The sequence below is a fragment of the Protopterus annectens genome, chromosome 5.part0, assembly GCF_019279795.1.
Source record: "Protopterus annectens isolate FY-2018-M chromosome 5.part0, PAN1.0, whole genome shotgun sequence".
Lineage (NCBI taxonomy): Eukaryota > Metazoa > Chordata > Ceratodontiformes > Protopteridae > Protopterus > Protopterus annectens.
Genome location: NC_056735.1, coordinates 15,886,781 through 15,899,171, shown reverse-complemented (window position 1 = coordinate 15,899,171; position 12,391 = coordinate 15,886,781). Strand labels below are relative to the sequence as shown.

The 12,391-nt window shown below is 40.3% G+C and overlaps 1 protein-coding gene across 3 annotated transcripts in view; it reads left to right on the top strand.

Annotated features, from left to right (window-relative positions):
- SLC9A7 (solute carrier family 9 member A7) overlaps positions 1–12,391 on the top strand; it is a 3,436,621-nt gene that overhangs the window by 2,372,058 nt on the left and 1,052,172 nt on the right. For all 3 annotated transcript variants that reach the window (XM_044072073.1, XM_044072072.1, XM_044072071.1), the window contains one exon: positions 777–840. In XM_044072073.1, coding sequence (XP_043928008.1) covers positions 777–840 — 64 coding nt within the window. The remainder of the gene's footprint in view (positions 1–776; positions 841–12,391) is intronic.

Below are 12,391 nucleotides of genomic sequence, written 5' to 3'. Positions count from 1 at the left end.
CTGCAGTTGGTCTGCCATGCTTCGTCCAGTGACTAATGTAGTTCTGTTCTTCTTCTTCTGTAATTATTATGTTAGTGCAGTATGTGCTCTTACCTGTGGTACAGTAAATGTACTCTTCACAGACCCATTTACTTAGTATGACAACTGAAGTAAACTCGAGTCATTAGAATACCATGCTGCAGCAAACTACATCAGTAGCTGCTGCCCAACTGTTTAAAGTACCTTGGAGCTTTACCCCATATCTGCATTGCAATAGCTTAAAAAGAACAGACACTTTTTGTTTTTGTAAGAAAACTGTTCAGTTTAGAGGAAGGCTATACTGAAGGAAAACAAGCTTTCAGTCTAGGTGCTAGCTGCATAGGAAATCAGTAATCTGCAGCACCATTAATTCCTATATTTGCTTATTCGCACCCACCTACAGACTGATGTATTTTGATGGAAACTCTCTGAAATAGGGCATGGATGCCCTTAAGATGTGAAAGAACACTCTACAGAGGCAAGCCTATGAATTCATCAGAATGCTTCTGTACTGTCAATGAAATGTTTCTCATTAGGTTGTTAGTACTTTTGATAATTCCAGACAAATTTCGTTGCAGACTTGCGTCTGTTGAGCAGGGCTCTCAGTATACTGTTCTTTATATTTAAAGAAAGTGGATGGATACAGTTGTCTGAGAAAAACACTAAGCTTAGAGGATGTACAGCAGAAGAGAAATACTAAATGAACATGTTGACGTTTAGTTTACTCAAAACTTTTTTCTTCTCATTTTCTGCCCTAGGGTTGGGGTTGATCCAGACTTAGATCCAGCATCTAGCAGTGAAAATTTTCAAGTCTTACAAACAGTAAGTAATGTTTTATTTTGGTGCATTTGTTTTCAGAAATTTTTAGTTTTACTGTCAAAGCATTTTCAGCAAGGCCACTAGGTTGCAGTGTGGCAATTATTTTGTTCTGAATTAATTTTCTTCATTCATTCATTCATTCATTAATGCAACAACTGTGGCCATTCAGCAGACAAAGACTAACATAAAATTCCTCTTACTTGCTTGTTTTTCTACTACCCTGGTACCTGCTGATTCCATGTCCTCAACTCAGCAACAGCTTGCCTGGCAGTTACTATATATGTACAGTAATATAATGTGCAAGTGTCACAGGCTTAGCAGTTAAGTGGTTTTGGCCATGACTGTGTCCTAGATAACCTGGCTTTGACTAGTAGCCTGGAAGCTGGAGGAGCCTGCCAGGGAGAGGTGGGAATAAGCAGCTGATACCAACTTGCTATCCATGGGAGGAAGGTGTCAGCAGTTCCACATCAAAGAATTTCACCCGGGAAAATGCCTTAGCATTTCAGCACTTGCAACGGCTGACTATGAGAAGAATGAGCCTATCAAGGCGTGTGCATACTCTCTAGCTGGAATTGCAGATATGTGAGAGCATGCATTTAACATGGAGTCCAAAGTGCATATTCTGGCCAACAGGGTGAGGTGTTAGAGGAGTATGTAGAAAAAATATGTATCCTAACCAATGTTGAAAGAGAACCATGATGCCTGGCTCTTCCTTCTCTCTCTTGGTACCTAGGGTGGGCTGCATGGGGGTGGGTGGAACATATGGACCATTTGGGGAGAAAGGCTTGATAGTCATGGAGAAAATGGGGCAACAATAAAACACACACATATATATATATACTGTGTTATTCCCATATAGAAAGTTGTTTTCAAACATGAGGTCTGTCTGCAATAAAATGAACATTGGAGACACATGCATCCAGAGTTCTATATGGTGAAATGCCCTAGCACTTTAACACCTGCAACTGGTGACTCTCAGGAGAATGTACTGGTCCTGTTCCTCAGCTGTTATCCAATAGTTAGCTCCCTGAGTGTGATAGGATTGTAGGAGGTGGCAGTTGGATTTAAAGCTGACTTTCTACTAGGCCAGATCTTTTAGCGGGGCTATCCACACCACTGAGTACATTATGGGTGCAGGTAAAAAATGTGTGTATGTATTTGTGTGTGTGTATATATATATATATATATATATATATATATATATATATATGTATATATATATATATATATATATATATATATATATATATATACACACACACACACACACACACACACACCATTTTTCTCATTTGCCACCTACCACTTAATTAATGTGAAGGAATTAATACAAGAGTTGACTGACTTCCTCATCAGTTTTGTGTGCAAACTGGTTAATTTTCACTGGCTGTAAAATCTAAGTTGTCAACAGAGAGTTTATTAGGAATATGTAAAGGTTTATCTTTTGTTCAGGCTGTTGTCTCTAAATTCCACTATAAAGGCAATTCATTGCATTTGATGTACCATGTAGAGATGCTTACCACTGACTTGGTGTTAGAATCAGTTTCGTAGTCTGACCACTGCTTGGTTAGCTTCAACTTAGACCCTGTGAAGTCTTTGCTGCAAGACTTTAGAGAACTGATATTAATACAGACATACGAGAAACACTAAAGGTGGCATTTTGACCTCATTTTAAAAACAGAAATCAGGAAAGTAGTTTGTTTCTCCTGCATTTATTGCCACCTGTTAATTTCTCCCATTTTTTTTTTATTAAGGTTTTGCTCATTTTATTTTATTTTCTGTGTTGGAGATTGAAGTATGTTTGTGTAATAACCTGACTGAATGCATTAATTACTGTGTTGTGTACCTGTGCTAAATCTACTCTTTTCCTTCTGTATCGGTTTCTGCTATATTAGTAGTATGTGAACGAGTTTTTCTCATTGTATTTCATTTTATTTTAAGTGTTTTGTTTGTGTTGTACATTCAACTGACTGAATTCATTAATGTTTGTGTTTCCCATTGCTATATCTGCTGTTTTCCCTCCATTGTTACCATTTATAACTTGGTTATTGTTACAGCAAAGTTTTAGCCAAGTGTGTGGGGTTATCGTTATAGCAATATTTTAGCTAAATGTGTGGGCAGTCTGAGAGGCAGTGGTAGTTATTGTGTGGGAGAGGATAAGTTGCTGTTTATTGCATGGAACCAAAAGCTGTTCTTTCATTGGTTTGTTTAAATTTGTACCCCAGCTGTATTGCAATGACTGAGGCTTGCTTGATTTTGATGTCTTTGTTACAAGACTTCAGAGAACTGATACCACTGCACATATGTTAGAAAAGCTAAAAAGTGGCATTTTGACCTCATTTTAAAGCCAGGAATCAGTAAAGCATGTTATTTCTCATACAGTTACTGCCACTTGTTGATTTCTGCCTTTTATAGTGGTATTTAAACAATATTTGCTAATTTTATTCAGTTTTCCTTGCCGGAAATCAAAGTGTTGCATTTGTACAGTTACTTAACTGAACTCATTAATTACCGCCTGAATGTTCATCACACTGATCAGCTCAAGCTGAGCTTGACTAAAAGACAAGTTCGGATGCCAAGCCCATAAGAGCTTTACTGCCACTGAAGAGTACATTCCTCTGAGGCTTTTTGAGGATTGATGGTCAACTTGTGCTGTGTTCCTTTGCTGGGTAGATAAGTTCCCTTTGGGGAAAAAAACTGTCATTTAATAATGTTTGCTTATTATTAATACTTTCATCTTCAGGAAAGTTAGTTTAAAGCTAGGAATTTGTGTTTAAGGGACTGTCACAAGATTGTACTGTACTTTTAAACAGGAGTGTTCTTTGTTCTGTCAGTTTAAAAGATGTTTAAAGTAACTGAAAAACAGGATTTTTTTTTTTTTTAGAAATTGTGTTTATTTTACTTTGTGAGGCTGGCAAAGTGTTTTAAACTGCTTTTTACTGAGTTTGTCAAAGAAAATAGTGACTTTTAAAAACTTCTAATTTTTACCATCATTTGCTGCTCGTTTTTGTCAGGAAAGAGGCACCATTTTGGTTTGAATATGGAACACTCTGTCTGTCATATGATCAGTCTTTCTTCCAGTCACAAAAAGAACAAGTTATGCAAACAGCCTTTGCCATCACAGCAGGCTGGCGGCTTGCCTCAGCCACAGGTGTTTGACTCTGCTGTGGCCATTAGTTGTACTTTACCTCAAGATCCTCTGGTGTAACACCTACAGCCACTATATACCAGGAGTTAGCCACATCCTACGCAGGTCCCATTTTTCCAGTGAAAGATAAACAGAAAAACTAAGCATGTATGTACTTCTCAAATATCCTTAGACAGGAGTAGTTTACTAGGTCAGGCCCAGGATTTAATTCAGGCTATTGATCCTACTTATACAGTAGTTTCTGGTAAATGAAAGAGGGATTTTTCTTTTCCTGAAGATGATCAATATTCTGAATCTGGACAGGATGATGAAGGGAAAGAAACTGGCTTTTGTTCTCAGATTTCTGATTCAGACTCTGAGGAGAGCCCAGTTTTTGACTCTCCCTGTGTGTGTGTGTGTGTGGGGGGGGTCTCTTTCTCTTCCATCCAGAAAAAGAAATTTAAACAAAACAGCCATTGCAGTCACAGCAGACTAGCAGTTAACCAAAGCAGAGTGACCCACCTGTGGCAAACACGGAAGTTTCTCAGTACCTCATAAAATACTATGAGCTGTTACAGAAAGACTTTCAAGAACTAGCCTATTCCTCCAGTTCTGTCAGCTTTGGTGGATGTGCATGTTACTGCCTGCAATTTTCCCCAGCAATTCAGCCAGCTGCCCCTAAAAATGGCAAATGTGATGCATGAATTTTCTCAAACTTTTACATTTTTATGCATTCTTCAAAAACCTTAACCTGATCCAGCAACTGTAGCTTCAGTTAATACTTCTGCTGCTAAACACTTATTAATTCTAGTCCTACTCTTTCTGATAAGGATGGAAGATTAAGTATAAAGTTAGAATGGAGGTTCAGGAAATGTGTGTCATCTTCAGGCTGCCCAAGTCAGGAATAAATATTTAAAAGAACCATCTTTAATCCACTGTGAGCCATTGTTTGATACAGATTTCTTAGGGATTTTCCTCTTCTCTTTGGCATGTCACACTCTTCAGCCACATTTGAATATTCACATTGATGAGGAAGGCTAGCCCTCTCCCTCCTCTCTCATTTCCTGCTAAGCTGGGCAGCTCACTAGTAGTTCACAGGTTATTTTTAAATTTGAGCTGGTGGCCCATATTTACTCTACTGGATTTTTTTTTTAATTTTGCTATTCAGAATTTCCCCCGGCAGGAGGCACAGTGGTATTACAGTTATTATTGCTGCCACACAGTGCTCGTTACCCAGTTTGATTCTTGGCAGAGTTGTTTTCTGTGCAGATCTTGTGTATCCTTTGTGTCTGTATTTTTTTCCTTTTCTTTCTTTCTTTTTTTTTGACACTTTTTTTCTCCTGGTGTCTGTCAATGATAGCCCCCTCCATGGCCTTTCAGTCCCTTCATTCTCCATCACTTGGGTGAGGGGTCGACTGTGAGGGGCCATGATTCTGCAGGCCATGAAGATGGTTTGAAGTTTTCTACTTAGTTTCTCCAGTCCTAATGCATGCACCTGACAAGGTATAGAGGCCAAGCAGTGGGCTGACAGTGAAGGCTGCATGTCACCTTCACAAGGGGTGTTAACTCCAAGCTACCATGCTGTACCCCCCCCCCCCAGGCACATGTGGCAAGTTTCCTAGTCTCTACCAGGGAATTACCCCACGGGCATTCAAACTCCACCTTTCCCCGGAGAGGGAAGTGGGCCACACCCCTTTACACCTCCCACGCCTTTCTTGGTTTTTGCAATGCAGAGGCTGCTAATCAATACCTTGTCACAGTTAAGAACTCTCCTCTGTACCACACAGCCAGGCTGCCTACTTGGGTATTTGTAATGTTTTCCATTTTCCTCTCATCTCCCGACATTTCAGTAGCATTACATAGATGAATATGCAGTCTTCCAAATTGCCTGTGAATGTATAAGCCAATGGGTTCCCACCTCATTCAGCATTAATTTAACTCCCTTGTGCCTAGTCCGTTGGGATAGACTGTTCTACTTGGACTCTGAACTGGATTAAGTGGGTTTTTTGAAGAATGATTGAATGGTCCACCATTTAGAATATATAGTAAAATGACCAAAACATTTTTAAAGGTTCTTTTGATGTTAAACTTGCTCATTATAATCAATACCTCTTATGTATGTTATTGGGGTCTGAGCACTGACCATATAATTCTATTTGTTTTAAGTCTTTCACCTAAACTCCCGTATAGCAAAGAAACAGAGCAGTCTGGGACTGCCTCCAACAAAATAAGAAGACATTATTTTTCACAGAAGAAGAAACAGTCATGCTCATTTTGCCATTGTCATAACATCACTGGCACAAACAAAAGAACATTGTGTTCTTGTCACTTATAAAATATCCTAATGTATTACCTAATTAAGCAAGGAGTGGGGGCTACATCATGATCCTTATTTGCCAAGATGAGCAAGGTCTGGCAGTGGATCCTGAGGAACAGGACCTTCTGTCAGCTTACATCATAGGGAATATCCACCAGCTCCATGAACTCCATTGCTTATCTCAGCAATTGATGGAGACTCAGAGCTATTCTGAATGTGCTTGAAGGAATGGGGTTTGACAGATGTAGAGCTCTTTGCAAAAAACAGAAAATGCAAAACTTCAAACTTTTTGTTCTCAAGCCAGACCCTTTAGCTCTCTAATAATGAGGCCCATCTGTTTGTCCAGGAGAGTCTAGTATGCATTTTCTCCTCCTCTTCTCATGTGCATCTGTCTCTCTCTGCTCTGGGAAGTGACTCGTATCCCATTCTAACCACAGGCAGTGCTTAAAAACAACCCTGTAACATTCACAGACCCTGTCTCAGCTGAAGAGTACCACTGGCAGCGTCCTCTGTACTACTGTGTATATGGAAATTATGTGCATTCATAAAACTGTAACACTTGCACGCACTTAGTCTCCACAGTCAATGTTTGCAGACAAAGTGCAGGCTAGCCACAGCTTAATGTCCAGTTCAACATCTTTCTGGTCATGAGACTTAATATAATGCCAGGCATGACTTGGCAGAGCCACCTAGATTAAAGTGGATATATGTGTAGAGAATGCAGTGTCAGTCATGTCCAGCATATGAGAAGGTCAGAACCTCCATCTACTCCTTTATACTCATTTATGGCTCAAGTTAGGGTACTGCTGTTATGATTGACAACTGAAATGTCTCCTTACATTCAAATACTTTTAATAGGTGTAATAACGCTTTGCATCATTGCACAAAAAGTAGTGTAATCTCACTGGCCATATTTATGTGTCTGTACTGGGTCTACTTTTAAAGATCAGAGTTTAAAAATTTTGAATTTCTTATGGTTGAGACAATAAGATTGAAGTTTTGAAACTCTGAACGGTTTAAATGGAGATCGCCATACAGCATGGAACAGGAAATTTGCTATTGTCCTCTCTAGTGCGATCTTGGAGTTGGTATATTTAATTAGCAGGGGTTGTGGGGGGTGCAGGGAGGCTTGTCCCCCTGTAAAAGCCTAAAAAAATTTTTTTCGAAGTTTCAAAACTTCGATCTTATGGTCTCAACCATAAGAAAGTCAAAGTTTTGAAATCTCGAGCTTTAAAAGTAGACCCATCTGTACCATATGTATCTGCATCAATATTCAAACATCCTGAAGCATGAGTCACATTAACAGCATCCAATATGTGCACAGAATTCTGCTTGCTTGTTTATTTAAAAGGACAAGGTTTTACATTTTGGATATCAGCAAGAAGACAGAATCCTTTTTTTGCTTTTGTGGAAGTTCCAGTTTTCAGAGGCAGATACCTTTTATCCCCTAGGGAAGTTGTATGGTAACTTGGGACCTAAATGATGTCTGAACATCTGTGTCTGGGTTACACGATCAGTTATCTGCATCAGGTGTATTTAAAATTTCATTCTTTAGAGTTTCAGATACCTTTCTTGGGCTTTGTATAATGCTGTGGTGCATACTGCAAGTACAAGTAATTACAAGTCTCACCTTGCTTCCCCCAACCTCTAAATTATTCTGCATCTAAAGATGCCTCGAGTTTCCTTTTTTAGCCCCAGACCTTTTGTTTTTGCATGTACTTCTAAGAAGTAGATTCCAAACAGTAGGGCACCCAGCACCAATCCCCATGGAATACCATTGGTAATGGGTCTGCTGGTGGAGGTGGAGTCCCCTGTTTTGATTTTTGTGTTCTGTCAGTGAGCCAGTTTGCAACCCACCTTAACAGTATATGGGTTGACCCCCAGCTTGGTGAGTTTTTCAGTGATGCCTGAGTCAGGGATTGTGTCAAAGACCTTGGCCAAGTTTAGGTAGGCCATATACACAGATTTGCCTTCATCCAGGGTTTTGGTGACAGTCTCTAAGAAGTCCACCAGATTCAACAGGCAGGATCTCCCTTTAACAAAACCAAACTGGGTCGGGTCAAGTGTTTGAAGGTCTCCTATATCCTTGTTAGAAAGGTCCGTGATGATTCTCTCTATGGCGTTGCGGATAAGGCTGGTTAGGCTGTCTATAGTTCCCAAGGTCAGTAGATGCACCCCCCCCCCCCCCCCGTGCAAGGGGATGACGTTAGATGTTTTCCATTCAACAGGGACAAAACCAGTACTTAGGCTGTGGTTGAAGAGAGTACCCAATGGTGTTGCTAACTCCTGTTTTAAACCATTGAGAATGCAGCCTGGGATGTTATCAGGTCCCATAGAGGCTGTGTTTTTGGCCTTGGGGAGAGCAGTTAAGACCTGCTGTTTAGAGATACTAGGTGGAGAATTGGTCATTGCTTCTCCCTTCTCCAGTAGGCTGTCTGAGATCTCTAGTGCAATCCTAGTAATCAGTACTGGAACAAACATCTCATCCTTCTACAGTTAGGGTGTCAGAACGTACCACAGGCTTTTTAATTATTATAAGTATAATCTGACATTCTAGGCCCACTTTCCTCTGTTGATCCGTGTTTAAACCGAGTCTTCCAGGCTACATCCCAGATGCACTTGCTGACACTTGAGTTTTCTTCATATTTTTTTCCAAGGTGTCCTTGATTTTTTTCTGATATTACTTTTAACAAATATTTTTATATTAGATAAAACTAATTTGACTATGTCATGCTGAAGACCCAACATTCCCAACCCTTCAAGAAACAATGTGGGATTTACCATTTTCACAAGCTGTACACATTAGCTGTCTGACCCTTGTTTAAAACATTAGTAGATCTACCAATAGCCATGTTGTGGGTCATTCCAAAAATGCTCTGGTGAGAAGGAATATTATGGATGTTGAGGTGATCAATCGTTTCTAGAGAAGTATGATTTTTCTAGTTCCTTTCAGAATTTATTCAGAATTTTTCTGTGGACTTTTTACTGTTCGTGTAATTTGAATTCAGTCTTTGCTCTGTTGCTACTCTGTGCATCGTGCAGAACTGTCATTCTCACACACTGCATGTTGACTGCAGTATTCACTTTTTAATAGTTGTAGTTCATTTAAATTCAGTCCATGCTCTGCTGGTACTCTCTGCATCCTGCAGACCTGCCATTCACACACACTGCATATTGCCTGCAATGTTCACTGTTTATTTAATAACTGTAGCTCATTAGAATTCAGTCCCTGCTCTTTATTTATTATTCACATACTTGCTCCTTTGCAGTGACAGCAAGAGGAAGGAGCCCTGACCATGACACTGCTGACCTGGGTTTAATTAGCTGCCTAGGTGCTGGAGGAGCTGGCTGAAGAGGGAAAGGAATGAAGAAACACAATATGTTTGCTTTTCATGGGAATGGGTATGACATATGTTTAAGGACACAACACTCTTTATTGAATTGCCTGTGGTGGTCAGAGACAAGGCAGGAACTGTCTGCTTGATGGGCTGCATCACTTATGAAAGGTAGTGTCATCCCCATGTTTATAGGTTCACAGGTATATACTGGGCTAATGACTGCTAGGGCTCTTATAAGCCTAGCCATGCAACCCAAATGTGATCTGTTAATTTGATTTATATTTGGTGATCTACTGACTGCCTTTGTCCATCACAAACATATGTGCCATATCAGTGGTAAATTTCTTATTACCCATCCATTGGAACAAGTTGCTCTTAAATAGGGTTAGGGAGGAACTATGCTTCACGGAGATTAATAGGAATTCTCTGAGAAGCATATCTGCCTCACCAACATGCCTTTTTAGTGTACAAGCACAATGTAAGTATTTTGATATTGTAGTTCTGATGCTGTTTGTTTTGTGTATTTGCAAAAGGTTCATCAAAACAGGGTACAGGGATGATTTGTATGCCAGGCAAAGATCACCTTTCAGAAGTCTGTATGATACTGAATAAAGAGACAAGGCTTTGAATCAATCATTATGGGACATTATATTTGCTCCCTGTATTCTTTTGAAGGAAACGTTGTCTATGTTCCAGTTGCTTCATGTGTCTGGTCAAGTACATACTAAAGGGGGTATTATACTCTACAATGGGTCTGATGAGGGCCGATTGCTATGTTACAGTGACCTCTCTGGACCTAAATGCTATGCTCTGACTTATAATTTGAGTAACATAGAAGGGTTTTCTTGTTGGTGTAAGGCTAAATTACTATCTACGTGAGTACCCATATCCCTGACTAGTGAATCAATTTTTAGGGATGTTTTATTGATGACTTAGTTACCTGCAGTGGCTGACTTCCCAAAAGGTACTGTAGTGCATTTTTGGCATTGAGATTTAAGCCATGGCTTTAGCACCAGGTGTTTGTCTGTGTTAGACCTTCCTGAAGTGTGTTCCCATCTTGGGGAGGATTCAGTGACTACTCCCAGTTTACAATCATCTGTGAACTTGGTCAGCCAGAGGACTTTGACCTCTGAGAAGTAGATGCCAAAAAGGAGTGGGCCCAGCACAGAGCCCTGAAGGGCTCCGCTGGTGACTGGCCTCTTTGTGGAGGTGGCATCCCTAATCCTGACCTCTTGGGTCCTGTATGTGAGCCAGCTAGCTATTCAGTGTGTTATAAAGGGATTTTTGCCTAGTTGCATAAGTTTGTTGACAATGCCTGAGTGGGGTATTTTATAAAATGCTTTAGCCAGATCTAGGTAGGCATTATGCACCATTCCCCCCTCACCCATTGCTTTAGTGACCTTTTCAAAGAAGTCCACTAGGTTCAGTAAGCAGCCAAACTGGGATGGATCCAGTGTCTGGAGGTCTCCTATGTTCTTTATGATAATTTACATGATAATACTTTCCATGACTTTGCAAATAAGATTTACCAGACTAATGGGTCTGTAGTTTCCCGGGTCTGTTGAAGGTCCTCCTTTATGAAGTGGGATGACTCCATTCTCATGACACAAAGCCTGTTTTAAGACTATATTTAAATATTGGCTCCTGGGGTCCTGGCATATTATCGAGGTCTGTTGAGGCAGTGTTGTTGGCTTTAATGAGTGCAGCCAGTACATATTCCCTTGTTATAATTGGAGGGGTTATGTTTTGAGGGTAATTTTATTGGGATGGTTGTGGGGTGAGAGGGTAAAGTTGTCCACTAACAGGTTTGCTATATTGCCAGGCTTGTTGAATGTGCCACCATTAACCACCAGTTTGCATATTGCTTTGTGCTGCCCTTGAAGTTTCTGACATAGCTGAAGGAGGCCTTATGGTTATCTTTAACATTGGGGGGGGGGGGCTATCTTTGCCTCAAAATTGACTTTGTTTGACCGAATTAGCCCTCTTAGCTGCCTGTTTAGTTTTTGTCTGCCACAACTTTTTGTTCCCTTTTGTTGTATACCCTGTTTCATTTAGAATACCACCAGGACAATTTGTTTCTTGTTGAAGGCTCACATCTGGTAGGTACAGCAGCCTCTATGCAACCATTGGCATGGTTATACATAGTCTCTGAGAGCAGTTAATTGTATGCTGCTGTGTTCTCAGGGTTTGGAGGGGCATTGAATTTTGACAAACAGTCCTTTAATAACCAGTAGTTTGTCTTGAAGTAGTTCCTTTTACTGATTTTGCTGGGGTTTATGGAACTGATTTTGATTCAAAAGAGACAGCTTTATGGTCAGACATTACCAGGGAGGATGAGACATTGGGGAGAGGGTGCAGCATTCTCCCATATTTGTGAGTATGTTGTTGCCTCTAGTGAATGTATTCACTATTTGGTCAATGGTGTGGTGTTTGTATTTACCAAGTCCAGCAATCTCTTTATCTGTAGATCTGAGGACATGTAGGATTTGCAGTGTATAAAGGGGTAATTAAAGTCTACTATGAGTAGGATGTTAGGTTGGAAGGTAAGTGTTTCCAGTAGGTCCAAGTTGCTTGGGACATGATGGGGGGGGGGGGGTGATGTATAGCTGGCTAGGATATGGTACGGGATTTTGTCTGTGATGATCTGCATGTGGATAAATTCCAGCACATCAGCCTGTTTGACTAACCTAAAAGTATGCTTGTTATTGATGTATGCCAAGACACCACCTTTAGCCCTCGTCTGTGCAGCTACTCGTCCAAAAGTATGGAAGG